Source organism: Mobula hypostoma, chromosome 4 (genome assembly GCF_963921235.1).
Source record: "Mobula hypostoma chromosome 4, sMobHyp1.1, whole genome shotgun sequence".
Lineage (NCBI taxonomy): Eukaryota > Metazoa > Chordata > Chondrichthyes > Myliobatiformes > Myliobatidae > Mobula > Mobula hypostoma.
Window position 1 is genome coordinate 84,811,455 of NC_086100.1, and position 25,295 is coordinate 84,836,749.

Consider the following 25,295-nt stretch of genomic DNA (forward strand, 5'->3'; position numbering starts at 1 on the left):
CAGAGCATAGTCAACATATCGGGCCGAGCCCCTTCAGGAAGACGAGAGAGAAAAAGGAGTCAGAGTTAGAAAATGGGTGGAGGGGAGGAAGTAACAAAAGGTGAAAGGTGAAACTGGTGGGAGGGTGAAGTAAAAAGCTGGGAAGTTGATTGGTGAAAGTGATACAGGGCTGGAGAAGGAGGAATCTAATAGGAGAGGACAGAAGGCCATGGGAGAAAAAAGGGGAGGAGCACCAGAGGAAGGCAATGGACAGGCATGGAGATAAGGTGAGAGAGGGGAAAGGGGATAGGGAATAGAGAAGGGGGGAGGTCATTACCGGAAGTTCCAGAAATCGATATTCATGCCATCAGGTTGGAGGCTACCCGGACAGAATATAAGGTGCTGCTCTTCCAAGCTGAGTGTGGCCTCATTGTGACAGTAGACGAGGCCAGGGATGGGCATATCGGAATAGAATTGGGAAGTGGAATTAAAATGAGTGGCCTCTGGGAGATCCTGCTTTTTCTGGCAGACGGAGCTTAGGTGCTTGGCACAGCTGTCTCCCAATCTACATTGAGTCTCACCAGTATACAAGAAACCGTACCAGGAAATGACCCCAACAGACTCACAGGTGAAGTTCCGCCTCAGCTGGAAGGACTGTTTGGGGCCCTGAATGATGATGAAGGATGAGATGTAGGGGCAGGTGTAGCACTTGCAAGGATAGGTGCTATGAGGGAGATCAGTGGGGACGGATGAATGGACAAGGGAATCACATACGGATTGATTCCTGCGGAAAGCAGAGAGTGGGGGGAGGGAAAGAGGTGCTTGGTGGTGGGACCCCATTGGAAATAGAGGAAGCTATGGAGAATTATGTGCCAGACATGGAGGCTGGTGGGGTGGTAGGTGAGGGCAAGAGGAACTTTATCTCTTGTGGAGTGACAGAAGGATGGGGTGAGGGTAGACGTGCGCAAAATGTAAGAGAGGCGGTTGAATGCTGCGTTGGTGGCGGAGGAAGGGAAGCCCCTTTCTCTGAAGAACGAGGACACCTCCCTCGTTCTGGAATGAAAAGGCTCACCCTGAGAGCAGATATGGCAGCGACGGAGAAATTGAGAGAAGGGGAAGGCATTCTTACAAGTAACAGGGTGGGAAGAGGTATAGTCCAGGTAGCTGTGAGAGTCGATGGGTTTATAATAGACATCAGTGGACAAACTGTCTCCAGAGCTAGACATAGAGAGATCGAGAAAGGCGAGAGAGTTGTCAAAAATGGACTAGGTAAACTTGAGGGCAGGGTGAAAGTTGGAGGCAAAGTTGATGAAGTCGACGATCTCCTCGTGGGTGCAGGAAGCAGCCCCAATGCAGTCATCGATACAGCATAGGAAAAATGGTGGAGTGACACCACTGTAGGCTTGGAACATAGACTGTTCTACGTAGCTGCAAAAGGCAAGCATAGCAGGAACCAATGCAAATAACCATGGCTACACCTTTTGAAAGAAGTGGGAGGAGCCAAAGGAGAAATTATTGAGAGTGAGGACAAGTTCCGCTAGACAGAGGAGAGTGGTAATGGAGGGGAACTGGTTGGGTCTGATGTCCAGAAAGAAGCAGATGGATTTAAGGCCCTGGTGATGAGGGATACAGGTGTATAGGGGCTGGACATCTATGGTGAAACTAAGATCCTTGGGGTCAGGAAATTTGAAAGCATTGAAAGGATCAAGCATGTGTGAAGTGTCACGGATATCGGTGGGTAGGGACTGAACCAGGGGGGATAAAACTGAGTCGAGATATGCAGATATGAGTTCAGTGGGCAGGAACAAACTGAATCAATGTGTCTTCCCGGACAAGCAGGTTTGTGGATCTTGGATAGAAGGTAGAAACCAGAGGCGCAGGGTAAGGGAACTATGAGGTTGGAGTCAGTGGATGGGAGATTCCCAGAGCTAATAAAGTTGGTGATAGTGTGGTGCTCCCTAGTGGGGTCCTGTTCAAGGGATAAGTAAGAAGAGGTGTCTGACAGTTGTTACCTGGCTTCAGCAAGCTAGACGTCAGCCCACCAGACTACTACAATACCCCACTTATCTGCAGGTTTGATGATGAGGTTAGGATTAATGCGGAGGGAGTGGAGAACAGAGTGTTGGAAGGAGTGAGATTAGAATTGTAGAGGTGAGTGGTGAAGTCGAGACAGGTGATGTTCCATCGGCAGCTGGCATTGAAAAGATCTAGAGCAGGCTGAAGACCAGAATAGGGTGTCCAGGAAGAGGAGGAGGGTTGAAGACGGGAAAAGGGGTCACCGGTGCGGGGTGAAGAGTCCTTGCCAAAGAAGTAAGCTTGGAGGAGGAGGTGGCAGGCGCGGAACTCAGTGAAGTGTGGGCAGAGGGGAACAAAAGTGAGACCCTTACTGAGGACAGAACATTCTGCCTCAGACAGCAGAAGGAGGTTGGTAGTGTCAGAGAAGAGGGAAGAGTTCAGTTGAGAAGAAGATGGAGTGCCTGAGGACCCAAGAGCTGGTGGTGGGAGCTAAGAGACACGGGATTGTGGAGTGGTTGGTGGCAGGGGGACAGGAGACAGGAGCTAGAGCAGCAACACATAAAGACACATTCTGGAGGTGCTGTCGGTCAAGACTGGAGTCGGTGGCAGCAGGAGTCCTGGTCTGAAGACGTCCATGTCTGCCAGCGTTGAAGATGGTTCTGTGGTCTGTAGATGGGCGATCTTCCGATCCTTAAAGAAAGTGAGAAAGTCGGAGAACCAGCGATGGAAGGCGTGGATCCAGCAGGGGATACAGTAGCGGACAAGTCCATTGCAGGCGGCGTAGAACGAAGTATCTGGGAAAGGGAACCCAGGGCCCTCCTCATGGCGTGAAGCGTGGCACGTAGAACCAAGTGTCTCAGAAAGGGAACTCAGGTACCTCCTCATGGCGTAAGGCCAGGGTATAATACTACTTTTGATCTCTGAGTGCATGCTATGCCAACACACAAAACATGTATAATCCAATTGACAGTTTCCTTTGTCATTTGAGTCCTGGGTATTTTTATTGATATCCAGTGTAGTAGATCATACAAAGAACAGTAAGTCTAAACAGGGAAAAACCCAGGTTTCTTGAAAAAATTGTCAATTAATTCCAACTTATCAGGAGATTGAAATGAAGGTAAACTCATTTTATTCCACGGGGTGAAGGTTTTATTCCAACATTCAGTGGTGACTAAGGTTCTATAGAAACATAGAAAATAGGTGCAGGAGTAGGCCATTCGGCCCTTCGAGCCTGCACCGCTATTTATTATGATCATGGCTGATCATCCAACTCAGAACCCCGCCCCGGCCTTCCCTCCATACCCCCTGACCCCTGTAGCCACAAGGGCCATATCTAACTCCCTCTTAAATATAGCCAATGAACTGGCCTCAACTGTTTCCTGTGGCAGAGAATTCCACAGATTCACCACTCTCTGTGTGAAGAAGTTTTTCCTAATCTCGGTCCTAAAAGGCTTCCCCTCTATCCTCAAACTGTGGCCCCTCGTTCTGGACTTCCCCAACATCGGGAACAATCTTCCTGCATCTAGCCTATCCAACCCCTTTAGGATCTTATACGTTTCAATCAGATCCCCCCTCACTCTTCTAAATTCCAACGAGTACAAGCCCAGTTCATCCAGTCTTTCTTCATATGAAATTCCTGCCATCCCAGGAATCAATCTGGTGAACCTTTTTGTACTCCCTCTAAGGCAAGGATGTCTTTCCTCAGATTAGGGGACCAAAACTGCACACAATACTCCAGATGTGGTCGCACCAAGGCCTTGTACAACTGCAGTAGTACCTCCCTGCTCCTGTACTCGAATCCTCTCGCTATAAATGCCAGCATACCATTCGCCTTTTTCACCGCCTGCTGTACCTGCATGCCCACTTTCAATGACTGGTGTATAATGACACCCAGGTCTCGTTGCACCTCCCCTTTTCCTAATCGGCCACCATTCAGATAATAATCTGTTTTCCTATTTTTGCCACCAAAGTGGATAACTTCACATTTATCCACATTAAATTGCATCTGCCATGAATTTGCCCACTCACCCAACCTATCCAAGTCACCCTGCATCCTCTTAGCATCCTCCACACAGCTAACACTGCCACCCAGCTTCGTGTCATCCGCAAACTTGGAGATACTGCATTTAATTCCCTCATCCAAGTCATTAATATATATTGTAAACAACTGGGGTCCCAGCACTGAGCCTTGCGGTACCCTACTAGTCACCGCCTGCCATTCTGAAAAGGTCCCGTTTATTCCCACTCTTTGCTTCCTGTCTGCTAACCAATTCTCCACCCACACCAATACCTTACCCCCAATACCATGTGCTTTAAGTTTGCACACTAATCTCCTGAGTGGGACCTTGTCAAAAGCCTTTTGAAAATCCAAATCTACCACATCCACTGGTTCTCCCCTATCCACTCTACTAGTTACATCCTCAAAAAATTCTGTGAGATACATCAGACATGATTTTCCTTTAACAAATCCATGCTGACTTTGTCCGATGATTTCACCACTTTCCAAATGTGCTGTTGTCACATCCTTGATAACTGACTCCAGCAGTTTCCCCACCACCGATGTTAGGCTAACTGGTCTATAATTCCCTGGTTTCTCTCTCCCTCCTTTTTTAAAAAGTGGGGTTACATTAGCCACCCTCCAATCCTCAGGAACTAGTCCAGAATCTAACGAGTTTTGAAAAATTATCACTAATGCATCCACTATTTCTTGGGCTACTTCCTTAAGCACTCTAGGATGCAGACCATCTGGCCCTGGGGATTTATCTGCCTTCAATCCCTTCAATTTACCTAACACCACTTCCCCACTAACATGTATTTCGCTCAGTTCCTCCATCTCACTGGACCCTCTGTCCCCTACTATTTCTGGAAGATTATTTATGTCCTCCTTAGTGAAGACAGAACCAAAGTAATTATTCAATTGGTCTGCCATGTCCTTGCTCCCCATAATCAATTCACCTGTTTCTGTCTGCAGGGGACCTACATTTGTCTTTACCAGTCTTTTCCTTTTTACATATCTATAAAAGCTTTTACAGTCAGTTTTTATGTTCCCTGCCAGTTTTCTCTCATAATCTTTTTTCCCCTTCCTAATTAAGCCCTTTGTCCTCCTCTGCTGAACTCTGAATTTCTCCCAGTCCTCAGGTGAGCCACTTTCTCTGGCTAATTTGTATGCTTCTTCTTTGGAATTGATACTGTCCCTAATTTCTCTTGTCAGCCACGGGTGCACTACCTTCCTTGATTTATTCTTTTGCCAAACTGGGATGAACAATTGTTGTAGTTCATCCATGCAATCTTTAAATGCTTGCCATTGCATATCCACCGTCAATCCTTTAAGTGTCATTTGCCAGTCTATCTTAGCTAATTCACGTCTCATACCTTCAAAGTTACCCCTCTTTAAGTTCAGAACCTTTGTTTCTGAATTAACTATGTCACTCTCCATCTTAATGAAGAATTCCACCATATTATGGTCACTCTTACCCAAGGGGCCTCTCACGACAAGATTGCTAATTAACCCTTCCTCATTGCTCAAAACCCAGTCCAGAATAGCCTGCTCTCTAGTTGGTTCCTCGACATGTTGGTTCAAAAAACCATCACGCATACATTCCAAGAAATCCTCTTCCTCAGCACCTTTACCAATTTGGTTCACCCAATCTACATGTAGACTGAAGTCACCCATTATAACTGCTGTTCCTTTATTGCACACATTTCTAATTTCCTGTTTAATACCATCTCCAACCTCACTACTACTGTTAGGTGGCCTGTACACAACTCCCACCAGCGTCTTCTGCCCCTTAGTGTTACGCAGCTCTACCCATATCGATTCCACATCTTCCCGGCTTATGTCCTTCCTTTCTATTGCGTTAATCTCATCTTTAACCAGCAACGCCACCCCACCTCCCCTTCCTTCATGTCTATCCCTCCTGAATATTGAATATCCCTGAACGTTGAGCTCCCATCCCTGGTCACCCTGGAGCCATGTCTCTGTGATCCCAACTATATCATAATCATTAATAACAATCTGCACTTTCAATTCATCCACCTTATTACGAATGCTCCTTGCATTGACACACAAAGCCTTCAGGCGCTCTTTTACAACTCTCTTAGCCCTTATACAATTATGTTGAAAAGTGGCCCTTTTTAATGCTTGCCCTGGATTTGTCGGCCTGCCACTTTTACTTTTCTCCTTGGTACTTTTTGCCTCTACCCTCACTTTACACCCCTCTGTCTCTCTGCACTGGTTCCCATCCCTCTGTTGTGACCTAACCTCCTCACGCCTAGCCTCTTTAATCTGATTCCCACCCCCCAACCATTCTAGTTTAAAGTCACCTCAGTAGCCCCCGCTAATCTCCCTGCCAGGATATTGGTCCCCCTAGGATTCAAGTGTAACCCGTCCTTTTTGTACAGGTCACGCCTGCACCAAAAGAGGTCCCAATGATCCAAAAACTTGAATTCCTGCCCCCTGCTCCAATCCCTCAGCCACGCATTTATCCTCCACCTCATTGCATTCCTACTCTCACTGTCGCATGGCACAGGCAGTAATCCCGAGATTACTACCTTTGTGGTCCTTTTTCTCAACTCCCTTCCTAACTCCCTATATTCTCCTTTCTAGCTGCCTTTCATTTGTATCATATCAATGCATGTCTAGAATCAAGAGGGTATGATGAAAATTAAAAAGCTACAGACACTAGAAATCTAAAATAAAAACAGAAAATGCTGGAGATACTCAGGTAGTCAGGCCACATCCTTGGGAAGAGAAATAGAGTTAATGTTTCAGACCAAGGATCCTTCATCATGAAGAGAGGGGCCAAGGTTACTCATGTCTATCACCGTGAAGCTTTTTGGGCACCTTTAACCTGAGCCTTTGGAACTTTGCTGGCAAGATCTATCCTGTGTAAGACTCTGGAGGCCATACCTCTCAGTTTCTGAGAAATATTGCATCCAGAGTTTAATGCTTTCTAAGTTAGTGGTGATAGAGATCTGCGTCCTTCTGCAGGGAGATGTCTAGCTACAAGCACATGCTGGGAATGCTGTCCTGTAGAACTGAAGGTCACTGCCACTTGTAATATTCTGGCCTCTGGATCAGTCCAGGCTGCAAAAGCTGGCCCATCTCTCATATTCCATTTATACGCACTGATGTAAACGCAGCTTCGGGCTGCTTTATATGCAGGAAAAGGTAAGTCATCTCCTCTTCCTTAAATAAAGGCTAGCAGGGCCTAAAGACACAAGTGGAGTTACCCAGATTAAAGGGATCCTAAAACTTATGGGTGTTGACTGTGTGCATGTGGCATCTTGAGCTCCATTTGTAAACCTGAAGCTTACTGTAAACTGCAAAGGCTATCATTCACTACACATCACGGTGTTACACAGTCAGCAACAAAATGTGTTCACGGTTAGTACTGTGTACCTGGGACTCCACCTAACTTACTCTTCCTGAGGTACTGGCTACCATATTACTGCTACTGTAATTGGGCAATGTGTTTTGATGGACAAGAAGCAGTGACAAAAAGAAGAAAAGAGAAGGCTGAAGAAAAAGGGGAGAAACACCATCATTGTGACAGTAAGAAAGTAGGGGAAGTCAGAGTGAGAGGAGTTCTTTCCCCACCCTCCCTCCCTCCCCCAGAGATGCTCAGCCTGCCCAGTTGCTCCAGCAGATTCTTTATTGCTGTGGATTTCCAGCATTTGCAGACTCCTTTTCTTCCCACTTTCCAAATGCATACTCAGAGTGTGCCTTATAATACTGAGATTCACTTTAGGATCCAATCCCTTCTATACATAAAGATTCAAGCCCAGCTACAGCAAGACTATGCCACTGTAGGTCAGAATGATAAATGGCAAATTACCATTGCATCTGACAATGATTATCATCTATCTGAAATGGAAGTCTCTCTATTTCAGTTTGATACTCAGTAACAATGTTTCCTGATAGGAACATTATGGCTTTCAACACTAACCAGAAATGACTTGAATAAGGAACTGATTACTGTGCTCAGAGGGCCAAGAGCCAGTCCATTGTCTGATAAGCTGTCAACAGGATTTTGGGAGCAGTCCTTTACAATTTAGTGGCTCAAAATAGGTCAAAGGGCATTTTGCAAAAACAAGCTTTCAACTAAATACTGCAACTAGATATGCGTAGGCTGAGTGAATGGGCAAAACCTTGGCAAATTCACTTAAACAGGGGAAGATGTGATATCATGCACTTTGATTGAGAGAGTTTAAAGGGACATGGTTAACTAACTGGAGAAGCTTGCAGAAGAGTGAAATTTAGAAGGATTTAATTGATCATAAAAGTTGCTGGTGAACGCAGCAGGCCAGGTAGCATCTCTAGGAAGAGGTACAGTCGACGTTTCGGGCCGAGACGTCGATCGTACCTCTTCCTAGAGATGCTGCCTGGCCTGCTGCGTTCACCAGCAACTTTAATGTGTGTTGCTTGAAATTCCAGCATCTGCAGATTTCCTCGTGTTTGAGGATTTAAATGTTCCTATGCACAAATTGCAAAGGTTAGCAGGCAGGTGCAACACATGGTTGGGAAGGAAAATGGCTTACTAGTCTTTATCACAAAGGGTTGGAATTTTAAAAAAGGAAAGTACTGTTACAATTGCTTGGAATATTGGTGAAGCCACACTTGGATTAATGTTTACAGTCTTGGTCTCCCTTATTTAAGGAAGAATATACTGGCATCAGAGTCGGTCCAAAAGAAATTTACTAGGTTAATTCCAGGGATGAGAAGGTTACCTTATCACAAGCAGCTAAAGAAACACTATCAATCTTCTTTGGAGTTTGATCCTGTTAAAAGTGATCCCTATGGGCCATGAGAGGGTAGAGGTCTTCATGGTTCCACTCATGGGAGAACCTCAAACTAGAGAACAGATTTATATGGCAAGGGGGTGGTCATTTAAGAATGAAAATGTTCTTGAAGAGGGTGGTGAATGTCTAGAATACTCTACTCCAGAGAGTGTAGAGGTTAGGGGCATTTTAAAAAAGGTAAATCTTTGAAAGATCAAAGACAGATAAATTTGAAAGATCAGGGTAATGAGGACTATGGGAGATTGGCACAAAGTGGAGATGAGGCCTGAGGTAGACTAACTGTGGTCATATTGAATGGCGGGACAGACTTGATGAGCTAAATTCTGCTGTTGATTTATGTTCTAGGTTTCAATAAAAGAGTCCCCATTGACCTCAGTTCATCCTCAAACTGTCCTCAATGCACCAGTGTGCATGTACTCATCACTGACTTATAGACTCCTGTGTTATAGTTCTCATCTGTGTCTGCGGAACTGGGAATGTGACTTCACTCTCCAGGAGCCTTTTCCCCTTGGTCTATCTTATGTGCATAATGCCCGATGATTCACAATACAGTGTGACCTAGAAGCTCAGTTGGGAGGCAGACTGCAAGGCTATGGGTTGGTGATTGCAAATATCAGACAGGTGCCATGGTAGTGCCGTGGTTAGCACAATGGTATTATAGCCTGAGGCGTCGGTGTTCGGAGTTCAATTCCAACATCATCTGTAAGGAGTCGGTACATGGAATGCATAGGTTTTCTCTGATTTCCTTCTGCAGTCCAAAGACATACCAGTTAGTAGGTTAATTGGTCGTTGAAAATTGTCCCATGATTAAGCTTGTGTTAAATCAGGGGTTGCTAGCTGACACGGCTCAAAGGGCCGGAAGGTCATATTCCACCCTGTATCTCAATCAGTAAATAAATAAACAGATAGATAGATAGATAGATAAATAGACAACTAAACACATAAATACAATGACAACTTGTCTTCTTCATTCACCAACTTCCACACCTCCACTGCTACACACATTTGCTGAATTTACTTGTATTTACTAATCATTAATGGCAGAAAACAATCTTTCATGCATTCACTTAACCAAAGTGCAAAAAATGAGCTCTCACGCTCATAACGCTGGCTACAGTCACAGACTGCAGCAGCATTTTATGGCAATTTTTATTGGGCTGATGATGTTTTTTTACCATGGCCATGAAGTCATATAGCACGGAAACAGGCTCTTTGGCCTGTCAAGCATTCATCAATACAGTCCTATTCACTAACACTGCTACAGCCTTCTTGGTGATTCAAGTGCTCTTCCAGGTACTTTTTAAATGTTGTGAGAGTCTCTGTTTCCACCACTTTCTCAGGCAGTATTTATGAGATTGCATCCAACATCTAGGTTTCTTTTTTCCTTGGATCCTCTGCAATCTTCTTACTCCTCACCTTAACATATGCTGTCTGGTTTCAGATGTACCCGTTACAGGGAGATGTTTCCACTATCCATCTCATCTATGTCCTTCCTCATTTTGTACTCCACTGTCAAGTCAAATACCATCCTCCCCTCCCTGCCCACTCATCTTCTGCCCAATGGAAAATAAATCCCGTTCCTCCTTATAAAATGTTTAATCTCAGGCAAGATCTTTGTACCTTCTCAGGTCCATTCGCATTGTGGCAACCAAAATTACACACAATATTCCAGCTGTGGCCAAAACAATGATTTATAAAGCTGCATCATGACATCCCTGCTCGTATATACTATGCTTTGGCTAATGAAAGCTCGCCATTAAACCTCCATTATGATAAGTCTGGGATGCAGAGAATGGAGATCAACATCAACATTTTCAATGGAATGAAGAAATTGAAATGGCTGAAGAATAGATTATTAAATCAGGTGATGCAATTACAAAGGGCAAGGAGTACAAAATTCTAATCTAGGAATTAAGGTGCAAGGAGTTTCTGAAAGGGAAATAAGATACGTATTTTCATGAATGAATGGCAAACAATAGAATTAAGGAAATCATAAAGAATTGGAACAGATCTTGACTAATCTTCAATTTGGTTACAGATCCATTCATTTTACTCCGTTCTTTAATTTCTTTTACATTATATAATTTTTCATACAGCAATTATCTGTATTATAAACACTTAGTCACCTTTTCTTTTCAAATCTTTTTATTATTATTATTAATATTATTATTATTATTATTATCCAAAATTAACACCACTTATAATGTCTCAAGAAAAAAAACATTTTTTTAAAGATTGAAAAAATTTTGGTGACCAAAAAAGAAAAAAAAACCCTATCAAGCAAGGAAAAGTGAAAAAAAAAACACATCAGGTGTTCAACCCCGGAGCCACGTGTCATACAAAAAGCTTCTAAAGATAAATATCAAAGCGCCAGCAAGAAAAAAAATATACCAAAAATTTACAATTAGATTGTGGAGGAAATCTATCAATTAACTCAAATGATAGTAATGAGCAAATGAACCCCGTCTTTTCTCAAAATCAATAATAGATTCAAAAGTTTGACTTCTAATTTTCTCCAAACTAAGACATAGCATCACTTGAGAGAACCATTGTGATTAAATGGGAGCCGATGTATCCTTCCATTTCAACAAAATGGCCCTCCTCTCAGTAACCTTTTTACTAGGTACCTCCTAATGTCTATGTCTATGTTTATGTCTGTGATCTATTTCTGCTGTGGCCCATCCACTTCAACGATCAACATACAGTATGTGCATTCAGAGACGCTCTTCTGCACACCACTGTTGTATCACTTGGTTATTTGAGTTACTGTTGCCTTCCTGTCAGCTTCAAGTTGTCTGGCCATTCCCCTCCATACTCTCTCATTAGCAAGGTGTTTCCCCTACAGAACTGCCGCTCACTGGATGTTTTTTGTTTTTTTGCACCATTCTCTGTAAACTCCAGAGACTGTCCTGGGTGAAAACCCCAGGAGATCAGCAGTTTATGAGATATTCAAACCTCCTTGTCTGGCAGCAACAATCATACCATGGTCAAAATCACTTAGATCACATTTGTTCCCCATTTTGATGTTTGGTCTGAATAGTTTCATTTAACCTTTCCTGTAACTTCTATTACAGTCCATTAATTTTCAATCAATATCCATAAATCCAGTTTTATTTTATGATCTTTGTCTATTTAATTTCTAATTATTTGACTATGCATAGAATTATGTACAGAAGTAAGCAAATTGGCCTGTAGTGACAACACTATCTAAGAGCTACTTTGTATAAACCCCAGTTTTTGATCTGTGCTCTTGTAGATTAGATCACCTCAGCACCTAATTCTGGTACTTCTTAAATGGGAAGATTTTTCCAGCAGGTACATTGCCTCCAGACATGGGGTGATAACATATTTTCCACCTGCATAATTATTAAAGAGGTCAGAGCTCAGGTAGTGGCTTGTATAAAGGCTGCCTGGACCCTTGAGAACTTAACATAATTTCATGTTTGACCTTGCTCTGTATTGAATGGTACCAACTGATTCTACAAGCATACTTATACAATTTCCAGTATTTTCCCTCCGTTCTTTTCCCCAGATTAGATTTTTAAAATATATCCTTCAATGCATATCAAATGATGCATGCGAATAGAGCTGATAATCAACAGAGATCTGCCAGCAACTTTTCAGCTGGGTGCATTTTTATCATGGAGTATTAGAAAATGGAAAAGAGTGAAGGGATGCAAATAAAATGACCAGAATTAAAGCTTCACAGCTATTGGAATTAGTATGACTAAAGATGCTGGATGTTATGTCTTTCTTCATCTAGTTTAATTTTATTTCTGCAGAAGTGGTTGAAGAACGAAATAGGATTTCTTCGCAGGAAAAGTGCCAGGAATGTCCAGGGATTCAGGACATTCTTGCCTATCGTCCGCTGTTACCCAGCGAGATGGGACAATATCACAGGCTGGAAGCAGCCTTCCACTGCAAGCTAAAGGACGACCTTGTGATGGGCAGAAAAAGTCTGAAGGAGCTGCAGAACTTTCATATTGTGAGTGCATTTTCAATGTAAAAAACTATCATTATCTTTTTACGCCAATGTTAGCGAAATGAATAAACACATACATTTTGTCTGTTATAATCACTGAATAATTAATGGGCCATATTGCCCGGTTCAAAATCTGCAGCTGTGGAGCGGAATTGGCATTGCTCCCTTGGCCTGATTCTAGCATGACATGGGCACATTATTTCAGGTCATTCACGTACTAAGAAAGCTTGGCAGCCAACACACAGAGGCCGTTGGGGGTTCTTGTGGGAATGGACGAGAGGAGTTAAAGTGTGAACGTGGTACAGATCACACCAGCTAATTCAGATCTCTGGTTGGTTGTCATCCCACAAAATCTGACCTGGCATCTGAACTGCAATTCAACCCAGACAGATGAAATTGAGGTTTCCAATTACTCACTAAAATAATTCTAGATTAGATTATTCTAGTTGCATTTGGTCCAGAATTTCTCTATGAACTTTTAAGATGTTAGTATGATGGTTTGCAGATCAACAATGTTAATTTGTAGTGATTTCATATTTTCATGAAAGTAATTAAGATATTTGGACAGGATTTTGTGGAGTATGTATTCTAGAGTTGTAATCATTAAAAATTGCTTAGTTGGAATTATTACTGGAAAAATGTTGAAGCTGAGTCTGGCTGAGTTACTTAATAAACTTCTTACCTCTTAGCCTGAAAAGGATGGCGTATTTCTGCGAGGAATTGGCCTGAATCTGACCAGTGGCCAGTACGTAGCCCCAGTGGCCGGCTTTTACCAGTTCTCAGCCAACCTCCATATCGGTAAGGACACAGACTGGTTATATAGAACTAAGTCATCTAAGAGAGCTGAATGAGCTTACTACAATGTGCAGAACTGTGGGGTAGACCTTCACCTCCAGAAGAGTCATATAAAATGGGTAACAGTGAATTTGCTTCTTGTCCGATTTTACTTCTGAAGGAGATGTAATGAGAAGGAAACAAATTGCTGGAGGAACTCAACAGATCAGATAACATATGTAAAAGGAAATGGACATTTTGCCATTTCACAGTGATTGATGAAGTGACTCAGCCCAAAATGTTGACTGTTCATTTTGCTCTATAGATGCCTCATGACCTGCTAAGCTGCTCCAGATTCCAACATTTGTAGTCTATAGAATGGAGTTACCAGCTTGCAACCATTCATTATACAGTCACATTGTGTCAAATTCCACCTTTTCTCAGGTTGGAGAATGATAAGTGCTACTGAATACAATCTGACAAAGTAGTCTAATATCTCAGCTTTCATCACGTGAGAGATTAAATCGGGAACAGCTACATTCATTGTTATTCATAGCAATGTTTGAACTTTGAGCTATTGTTAAGAGATGTCTTGATTAAGGACATAAAGTCTTCTAGCATTTTCTGTGTACTGCTCAAGATTTCCAGTATCTGCACAATCTCTTGTGTTTATGATCAAGAACATCTGTTCTAGAATCACACAGCAGCAAAAGAAGCCTTTCATACTCCTGGAAAGAGTCTCTGAGATCTTCTGCTGTTTCCCCATAGACCTGCAAATATTCCTTATCAAGTATACCTCCAGTTCTATTTTAAAATATTACTTCTACATCTGCTTCCATCATCATATAATGTTTCAAGCTTGTTGTTTTTGTTTTTTTTATAAATAATGGGCAGGTGTAGCACTTCTGCTGCTTGCAGGGGTAAGCGCCAGGAGGGAGATTAGTGGAGAGGGACAAATGGACAAGAGAGTCACGGGGGAGCGATCCCTGCAGATGGTAGCCTGTGGGTGGGCAGCTCAGGATTTGTTTGATGGTAAGGTCCTGTTGTGGAAGTTACAGAGAATGATGTGTTGAATACAGAGGCTCATGGGGTGGTAGGTGAGGACAAAGCAAATTCTATCCCTGTTACGGTAGCTGGAAGATGGGCTGAGAATGATTGTCTGGGAGATGGAGGAGATGTGGGTGAGGGCAGCATCAATGGTGGAGGAAGGGAAGCCTCATTCTTTGAGGAAGGAGGACATCTCTGATGTCCTGGTAAAAAAGTTTCATCCTGGGAATAGATGCAGTGGAAACAAAGGCACTTTAAAAAGGGAAGGGCATTTTTACAGGAGACAGGATGGGAAGTCAAGAAAGTCAAGGTAGCTGTGGGAATCAGTGGATTTATGAAATATATCAGTGGATAGTTTGGCTCCAGTGACAGAGGCAGAGAGATCGAGAAAGGGGAGAGAGGTGTCAGAAATGGACCAAGTGAATTTAAGGGCAGGGTGGAAATTGGAGGCAAAGTTGATGAAGTTGACGAGCTCAGCATGGGTGCAGGAAGCAGCACCAATGCAGTGCAGAAAGAGTTGGGAAGCATTACCAGGGAACGTTTGGAACATGGACTGTTCCACGTAGCTAACGAAAAGGCAGGCATAGCTGGGGCCCATGGCTATGCTTTGTGTTTGGAGAAAGGGGAAGGAGCCAAAAGAGAAATTGTTGAGGCTGAGGACCCGTTCGGCCAGACAGAAGAGAGTTGTGGTGGTGGGGGGGAACTGCTCGGGTCTGTTGTCAAGGAGGAAGTAGAATGTTTTAAGGCCTTCTTGATGGAGGAATAGAATTATATAGGGACATGGACATCTATGGTGAAAATGAGATGTTCAGGGCCTGGGAACTGAAAGTTGTTGAGGAGAACAAGAGCATGAGAAGTGTCGCTGATATAAGTGGGAAGGGACTAAATCAAGGGGGAAAGAAGGGTATGTGGACATAAGTTGTACCAGTTAATCTGGTTTGTACCAGTAATGATTTCTGGGTTAATTAACATCCACCATGGCCAGGAAGCTCTGTTCGTGGTGTTTGTCTGCTGATAGTAACACTGATAATGAAGTCATGATGTGCCCAGCAGATATTGCTGCAGGTACTGGCTGAAACCAGTACATTAAGGTGCAACCTAGAACTAGCCCCAAAAAAATAAACAGAAAAGTTCACAGCAAAGACAATATTAATTAAAGTTCCTGATGTTATATGATATAACAAGGAACTCTGCCATATTTAGTTTTCAAATATATTGTTATAGGTAGAAACATTTTTCTGCGTTTGATGGAATCAAGCTCATAATCCTGTATTTTACAGTGGCACCTGGTACTTGCAGTACCTGATTCAATCAGGGCATTACATTAAGTAGGAGGTTGGCCACAAGCACTGGATTTAGTGTTTTGCACCTTCCTCACATTATCCTTCACCTTCCTGACTGCCTTTTCTGCAGCTGGTGAGATCTGGTTACCTTCTCGGGGTCTGATTTCTGCAATCTCCCGATGTCAAACGGCAATGGTCTCTTTTTGGCAAATGAATTGGTGTGCAACATGTCAAAGTGCTACTTTTAAAATATTTTTGTCTCATTGTGTAAACTTTCTCAAGAAATTTGAGGAGAATGAACAATCTCCAGCCAAAATACATTTTGCTCAGTAAAAAGATATGTAATATATCTCAAAATCTCCTTCAAACCAAATCTATGCTTAGTCCTTTCCATTGTAATGAGAGCAAGGGTAGTTTTGCCATTTTCCCAACCCAGCTAAAATTTTGCCAGCAGCAAACTTTAGTAAATCTTTGCATTGTCAAGGACTTAGTATCAATCTTAGACATGGTGTCCAGAATGGGCACAATATTTTAGCTAACCCAAGCCAATGGTGTTAACATTCTCTAACTACTGTACAAACTATTGGCCTGCTCTTAAATTAGGCATAAAGAAGGCAGTTATTAAGTTTGCCAGTTAATTTCTTGCATACATTCCGTATGTAGCAAGAAGCCTGATAAATTCATGCTGCCTAATACTTAACTTCCTCTAAGCACTCAAAGCTCCCTGTAGTGTCATAGACTGCACACATTGGCCAATCCTCTCATTTCTAGGGTGATTAGTGCAACTTAAAGATGGCCTGAAGCTAAAGGAGAGCAGTATTGTGATTGGAAAAAATGGCATTGTCATTTGAAAACAGTTTCTGATCTAAATAACACTTGGAGCGATGGAGAATGAGAGGTGACCTGATAGAAGTGCACAGGATAATGAGAGGCATTGATCGTGTGGATAGTCAGAGGCTTTTTCCCCAGGGCTGAAATGGCTAGCACGAGAAGGCATAGTTGTAAGGTGCTTGGCAGCAGGTACAGAGGAGATGTCAGGGGTAAGTTTTTTACGCAGAGAGTGGTGAGTGCATGGAATGGGCTGCTGGCGATGGTGGTGGAGGCGGATACGATAGGGTCTTTTAAGAGACCCCTGGATAGGTACATGGAGCTTAGAAAAATAGAGAGCTATGGGTAAACCTAGGTAGTTCCAAGGTAAGGACATGTTCGGCACATCTTTGTAGGCTTTCTGTGTTTCTATATTTCTAACGGACGCAAAATGCTGATGTTTCTAACACACACAAAATGCTGGAGGAATCTAAATTCTGGAGGATTCTGATCTAAATTCTTTGAGCAATGACTGAAGAGGAAGATGGTGAATAAAAGGAGGATTTTTTATTTCATTTATTCATTTTTTGGAATCTGGCTCTCACTGGCAGGACTTAATGCCTATCCCTCAATGCTTGTCAGAAGCTGGTGAGCCTTTGCACAGGAAAAAGAGGTTTTACAGATGTTGGTGGAGGTCAACACCAGGTATCTTGGTCTAAGAATGCAAGTACAACATGGGAAGTTTAACAATCTAGGTATATATTGTCTTTAAAATGGCATGATTTACTAATACTACAAGTGACCGGTGATATTTAAAGTCTAACTTATCACCTAAACTGAAAGAATAATATGCATTCAAGAAGAACGGCTATACCATGAGTCTCACTATTTACTGCACAATATCTAGCACTAGTATTGACTACCAATGAATAATCTGCCATAAAATTCAAATAATTTATCTCACTTTCACACAGTGTAGAATACCTCAGACTGACAGCTCACCAGTTAAAATGCCTGACAGCCAATCAGCCGTGACAGTCACATCACTCAATCTTATTACCCAGTATCACGTTTACATTCCTCTGTGGAGATAAAAATGGAGTATAGTGATGGAGGAGCAATGAAGCTAACAGGGACAAGTGCGTCTGCATACTTGAACCGCGGTGGAGGACAACATCTACTGGCCATCCTGGGAAGGGGGCATTAAGAGGGCTGAAACAAACAATGATGAGGGCATCTGTTTGACTGACTCTTCTTTTACATCACCAGCAAAAACTATAGAAGGTGTAAATACAAACGGCTCAGTTTCTTCTCCCTTGGGATCACACCCCAGTCCTGGTGCCTTAAACAGTTAGGTACTCAATAGCTAGAAGCTTCCCACTTGCAGGAGGAAGAAAATGGTAAAGACATTGAGGCACCATCACTCTGTTTCATAGTTGCAACTAACTGTTCAAATGCTGAAACTGTATACTTTATAGGGCAGGTCAATTTTTATTTATTTCCCTCCAAAGAGGCACAGGGCACCTCGGCACAGGAACAGGCCCTTTGGCCCATCTAGTCCATGACTTATTTTACTCTGCCTAGTCCTAGCGATCTGCACATGGATCCTAGCCCTGCATTCCCTTCCCATCCATGTGCTTAAGTTTTGAAATCAAACTCATTCCACACTCTCATAATCAATCTGAGTGAAGAAAGTCCCCCCTCACATTAAAACTTTCAACTTTCACCCTTAACCCATGATTTCAGTTCTAGTCTCACTCAATCCTGAGTGGAAGAAGCCTGCTTGTATTTACCCAAACTATACGACTCATAGTTTTATATACGCCAATCAAATCTCCCCTCATCCACCTACGCTTCAGGGAATAAACTTCTAATTGCTTAACCTTTCCCTATAACTTAGGTCCTCAAGTCCTGACAACATCCTTGTAAATTTTCTCTGTATGCTTTCAATATTAATGATACCTTTCCTGCAGCTAGGTGATCAGAACTGCACACAATACTTGAAATTAGGCCTCCCCAAGGTCTTACACAACTTCAACACAACATCCCAACTTCCGTACTCAATACCTGTTATGAAGGCCAATGTGCCAGTAGATCTCTTTATCAACCTACCTATCTGTGATGCCACTTTCAAGGAATTAAAGACCTGTATTCCAATATCTCTCTGTCCTACTGCACTTCTCAGTGCTGTACTGTTCATTGCATAAGTCCTACCCTGTTTTTTCCTCCCTAAGTACAACACCTCACACTTGTTTGCATTAAATTTATCTTAAACCTATGACCTTATTTTTTATTCTCCTTTCTAGGGAAAAATACTGTGTGCATTCACCCTGTCGATGACCTCAGTAGTTTTATAAAACTCTATAAGGTCACACCTCAGTCTCCTATGCATTAAGTGCTGAGACAGTGGAAACCAGGTTTCTTGAATGAAAAAGCTACATGTTCACACACAGTAATTTTAGTCCTACCTCATTCCATAAATCTTTAATGACACAACAGACCATTCCTTTCAATGAGTGAGGTTGTCTCGGGACTTATGATATTTAGATGCAGCTTTATGGCCAGGGCTATTTGTAATTTTACCTTTTTGGAGAATTTTCTACCTATATTCTCCCAATGTTATGAAAGCCTCAGCTTCCCCAGGCTGAGAATCACAGATCCATGGAATAAATAAAGAGATGTGTGACTACAAAGGTCAGGGACCAGATTCTTAAGACCATAAGACATAGGAGCAGAATTAGGTCAATCAGCCCATCGAGTCTGTTATGCCATTCCATCATGGTTGATTTATTATCCCTCTCAACCCCATTCTCCTGCCTTCTGCCCATAACTTTTGACATCCTGACTAACCCATCAGCCACTGCTTTAAATATGTTCAATGACTTGGTGCTTCCATAGCCATCCATAGCAAAGAATTCCAGAGAATCACCATCTCTATTCTACTATGACATACTTCTATTTTGAGGCTGTGCTCCCTGGTCCCAGACTGCCACACTATAGGAAACATCGTCACCATGTCCATTCTCTCTGAGCCTTTCAATATTTTATAGGTCTCAATGAGATTCCCCCCACCCATTCTTCTAAACTCCAGTGAGTACAGGGGCTGAGCTATCAAAGGCTTCAGTAAGTTAACTCTTTCTTTCCCAGGATTATTCTCCTTAATCTCCTCTGGACTCTGTCCAATGCCAGCCCTTCCTAAGGGGCGCAAAGCTGTTCACAATACATGAAGTGTGGACTAACCAGAACCTTATAAAGCCTCAGCATTACATCCTAGATTTTATATTCTAGTTCTCTTGAAGTGAATGTTATCATTGCAGTTGCCTTTCTTATCATCTTTAAGTTAACTTTTAGGGAATCCTGCACAAGGATTCTCAAGTCCCTTTGCACCTCTTATTTCTGAATTTTCTCCTTTTAGAAAATAGCCGGTGCCTTTATTCCTTCTACCAAAGTACATGACCATATATTTCCCTGCACTGTATTCCATCTGCCACTTATTTCCCAATCATCTAAGTCCTTCTGCAGACTCCATCCTTCATTGACATATCATGTGAAAAGAAGCAGTCCAAACGCCGAACTCCATGGAACACCACTAGTCACCGGCAGCCAACCAGAATAGTACCTTTTATTCCCACTCTTTGCTTCCTGCCATTCCGTTAAGCTTCTACTCATGCTAGTACCTTTCCTGTAATAGCATGGGCTCTTATCTTGTCAAAGACCTTCTGCAAATGCAAGTAAACCTCACCCACTGACTCCTTTGTCTATCCTGCCTGTTTTCATCAAAGAATTCCAACAGATTTTTCAGACAAGATTTCACCTTATGGGAACCATGCTGTCCTTGGCCTATTTTATCATGTGCCTCCAAGAACCCCGAAACTTCATCCTTAATATTGAATCTCCAACATCTCACCAACCACCAAAGTCAATCTAACTGACCTGTTCTCCTAGAAGGAACGTGTTAAGTTTTTGAGGAATATATACTAGTGGATCACAAGGAGAGAGACAGGAAATGGGCCTCAAAATTCTGTAACCTCACCCAACATTTTTCTGATTCAGAGTTCTGAAAAACTTAATTCATGATTCAAGATGATTTAATATGATTTCCTGTGCGCAAGGGTAAGGGGAACAAAATAATTGTTATTCCAGATCCAATGAAACACAAAAAAACACAAAAGATAGAGAACACAATGATATAATAATAAAAAAAACAATAATTATAAATACATAATATACCTCATATACATAGACTTTATGTCCATAAAGTAGTGCTAGGCTGAAGTAAGGTGACTGACAGGACTGACTGAGGGACTTGGGAGGGCTTGTTCATGAATCACAACAATTTGGCTTGGTTATTAAGAAGGCAAATGGGAGGTTGGCCTTTATTACTAGAGGGATCGAATTCAAGAGAAGGGAGGTCATGCTGCAACTATACAGGGTACTGGTGAGGCTGCACCTGGAGTACTGTGTGCAGTTCTGGTCTCCATACTTGAGGAAGGATATACTGGCTTTAGAGGCAGAGGAGGTTCTCCAGGTTGATTCCAGAGATGAAGGCGTTAACCTATGAGGAGAGATTGAGTTGCCTGGGACTATACTCTCTTGAATTTAGAAGAATGCGAGGGGATCTTATAGAAACATACAAGATTTTGAAAGTGATAGATAAGATAGAAGTAGAAAAGTTGTTTCCATTGGTAGGTGAGACTAGAACTAGAGGACATTGCCTCAATATTCAGGGGAGAAGATTTAGAATGGAGATGAGGAAAAACTGTTTTTCCCAGAGAATGGTGAATCTGTGGAATTCTCTGCCCAGGGAAGCAGCTGAGGCTTCTTCACTGAATATATTTAAGAAACAGTTAGTTAGATTTTTACACAGTAGGGGAATTAAGGGTTATGGGGAAAAGACAGGTAGACGGAGCTGAGTTTACGGACAGAGCAGCCATGATCTTATTGAATGGTAGGGCAGGCTCGATGGGCTGGATGGCCTACTCCTGCTCCTATTTCTTATGTTCTTATGACAGGAAATAATAAAGTAGTGGTGGGTTATTGGGTGGAGGTGTTGATCAGTCTTACTTTGAGTCCGGTGGTCCAGGCATAGACGCTACATTGCCTCTCCCCTGAAGAGAGTGGGACAAACGGTCCATGAGTAAGGTACGTGGGATCCTTCATGATGTTACTGCTCCTTTCCAGCACCTTTCTGTACAGTGGTGCTAGAAAGTTTGTGAACCCTGTAGAATTTTCTCTATTTATGCATAACCATGACCTAAAATGTGATCAGATCTTCATGTAAGTCAACACAAAAAATTTTATATTTATTCATTTACTTATTGAGAAAAATGATACAATATTACATGTATTTGTTGGATAAAATAATGTGAACCTTTCCTTTCAGTAACTGGCGTGACCCCCTTGTATAGCAATAACTTCAACCTAATGTTTCCACCAACTGTTGATCAGTCCTGCACATTGGCTTGGAGGAATTTTAGGCCAGTCCTCCTTACAAGACTGCTTCAGCTCTGGGATTTTCCTGGGTTTCCTTCCATGAACTGCTTGCTTCAGGTCCTTCCACAAGATTTCAATTGGATTAAAGTCAGGACTTCGACTTGGCCATTCCAAAACACAAATTGTTTCTTTTTAAACCATTCTGTTGTTGATTTACTCTTGTCTTACAGATCATTGTCTTGTAGCATTACCCAACTTCTATTAAGTTTCAGGTGGACTACTACCCTGTCATTCTCCTGTGAAATGACTTGATACAATTTTGAATTCATTGCTTCCTCAGTGATTTCAAACTGTCCAGGCCCTGAGGTAGCAAAGCAGCCCCAAACCATGATACTCCTTCCACCATGCTTCACAATTGGGATGAGGTTTTAGTGTTGGTGTGCATTGCCCTTTTTCCTCCGAACATAACAATGTGCATTTTGCCAAAAAGTTCAACTTTTATCTCATCTGCCCACAGAACACTGTCCCAGAAATATTGCATAACATCCAGGTGTCTTTTGCAAACTTCAGACGTGCAGCGTTTTTTTTTGGAGAGCAGTAGCATTTTCTGTGGTGTCCTTCCATGAACACCATTCTTGTTCAGTGTTTTTCTTATAGTGGACGCATGAACAGAGGCTTTAGCAATTTCCAGAGATTTCTGCAGGTCTTTTGCTGTTACCGTTCAGTTCTTTTTCTCCTCCTTCAGCTTCTGGTGTGACTTTTGCAGGATGCCCACTCCTACGGAGAGTAGCAACAATACTGAGTTTCCTCCGCTTGTACACAATTTCTCATACTGGGACTGATGAACGCTCAGGTCTTTAGAAATGCTTTTGTAGCCTTTTCCACTTCATGCATCTCCACAGTTCTTCTTTTAAAGTCATCTGAAAGTTCTTTTGATCAAGACATCGTGCAGATGAACAGATCATTCTTGAGAAGAACTGGCTCTGTCAGTAGCCTGACCTTGTGCGTCTTTTTTATAGGGTGGAGCACCACTACAGCCCACACCTCCAATTTCATCTCGTTGATTGGAACAGTTGACTCTAAATAGCTTTTGTAAAAAGCATTACCCCAGAGGTTCACATACTTTTTCCAACAAATACATGTAATATTGGATCATTTTTCTTAATAAATAAATGAAGAAGTATAATGATTTTGAGCAATTAATTTAATTGGGTTCTCTTTACCTAGTTTTAGGACACATGAAGATCTGGTCTAATTTTAGGTCATGTTTATGCAGAGATAGAGAAAAATCTACAGGGTTCACAAACTTTCTAGCACCACTGTATATACGTCTTTGATGGCGGGTAGGCTGGTGCCAATAATGCATTGGCCAGTTTTGACTACCTGTTGTAGAGCCTGCCTGTCCACCGCAGTGCAGCTTCCATATCAAGCAGTGATGCAGCTTGTTTGGATGTTTTCCTTTGTGCATCTGCAGAATGACATAAGCACGGCTGTGCGAAGTCCAGCTCTCTTCAGCCTCCCCAGAAAATAGAAGTGTAGGTGAGCTTGCTTGACAGTGTGGAGTGTTCTGGGACCATGAGAGATTGTGTGTGATGTGCACTCCTCAGAGCTTGCAACTGTTAGCAGTTTCCACTGCTCTGTCACCTATGTAAAGAGGGGTGTGTGTGGTGCGAGTTCTCCTCAAGTCGATAAGTATCTCTTTTGGCTTGTTGACATTAAGGAAGTGGTTATGTGTCTGGTATCAGGCCTTAAGCTCTTCCACCTCCTCTCTGTAGGCTGTCTCATTGTTGTTGGTGATGAGTCTCACCAGTATCGTGTCATCAGTGAACTTGACTATGTGATTGCTCGGGTGTTTGGTCGTGCGGTCCTGTGTGAGCAGAGTGTGCAGCAAAGGGCTCTCAGCACACCATCCTGGGGGGCACCCATGTTGAGGATGATGGGAAGGGAATAGCAGTTGTGCATCTTGACTATCTGAGGTCTACTTGTTAGGCGGTCCAACGCCCAGTCGCACAGTGGCGTATTTAGACTAATGAATTTACACCAGTGTCTGTGGGACAGTAGTGTGAATGCTGTAAAGAAATCCAGAAACTGCATCCTGACATAAAATAAGTGTCCTTGTTTCAAGGTGTGTCAGAGACGAGTGCATGAGTGGTTCTGTCAGTAAGCTCAACAGGTTTCCAGAACTTTGTTCCGGCCGCTGCGTGTACACAGTTATGTCAATTTATAGACAGAAATTCTGACATAAAACACCATCTCAAGTTTCCATTAAAGCTTTCTTGAATTATAGAGTCAACATTTTTTAACTTGCTTAAGGTAACTCACTAGAATTAGAGTGAGATTAACGATTACAGTGTCTTTTTCTCAGGCTGTCCCTCCAGATCTTCAAGCCTGGATTTGTGGTTCAGATATGACTGATGAAGCCAGTGTAGGAACTGTAGACCTCTCCACAGAAGGAACAGGTGTGCTGGTGGGATAGATGTTTGCAAGGTGGCTTATTCCTTTTTCCAATGGATATCTTTGTGCTCCTGATGCATGGGGTCCAGTTTTTATCTATCATCTCAATTTCACCTTTTCCACTTGGAGTGGTCATGCGTTAGGAATACATAGAAGGCATGATCATTCTGTGCCTTCTAAGTGAGTCATTTGTATTTCTTCACAGAATATCACAGACATAAGTAGTACTACCATCAAAAGGAGCAAGATCTATTTCAGATTTCACTTCCTTAAGTATATACAGTATTTATATCATTGTCTTATGAAACAATCAATGTCATACAATGACAGTGAGAGTAGGAATGCGATGAGGTGGAGGATAAATGCGTGGCTGAGGGATTGGAGCAGGGGGCAGGGATTCAAGTTTTTGGATCATTGGGACCTCTTTTGGCGCAGGTGTGACCTGTACAAAAAGGACGGGTTACACTTAAATCCTCGGGGGACCAATATCCTGGCAGGGAGATTAGCGGGGGCTACTGAGGTGACTTTAAACTAGAATGGTTGGGGGGTGGGAATCAAATTAAAGCGGCTAGGTGTGAGGAGGTTAGTTCACAACAGAGGGATGGGAACCAGTGCAGAGAGACAGAGGGGTGTAAAGTGAGCGTAGAAGCAAAAAGTACAAAGGGGAAAAGTAAAAGTGGCAGGCCGACAAATCCAGGGCAAGCATTAAAAAGGGCTAA

General features: G+C 42.6%; 1 protein-coding gene across 2 annotated transcripts in view; it reads left to right on the plus strand.

Annotated features, from left to right (window-relative positions):
• LOC134344862 (erythroferrone-like) overlaps positions 1-25,295 on the plus strand; it is a 127,924-nt gene that overhangs the window by 61,240 nt on the left and 41,389 nt on the right. For both annotated transcript variants that reach the window (XM_063044976.1, XM_063044974.1), the window contains exons 4-5: positions 12,579-12,781; positions 13,468-13,576. In XM_063044976.1, the coding sequence (XP_062901046.1) occupies positions 12,579-12,781; positions 13,468-13,576 (312 nt within the window). The remainder of the gene's footprint in view (positions 1-12,578; positions 12,782-13,467; positions 13,577-25,295) is intronic.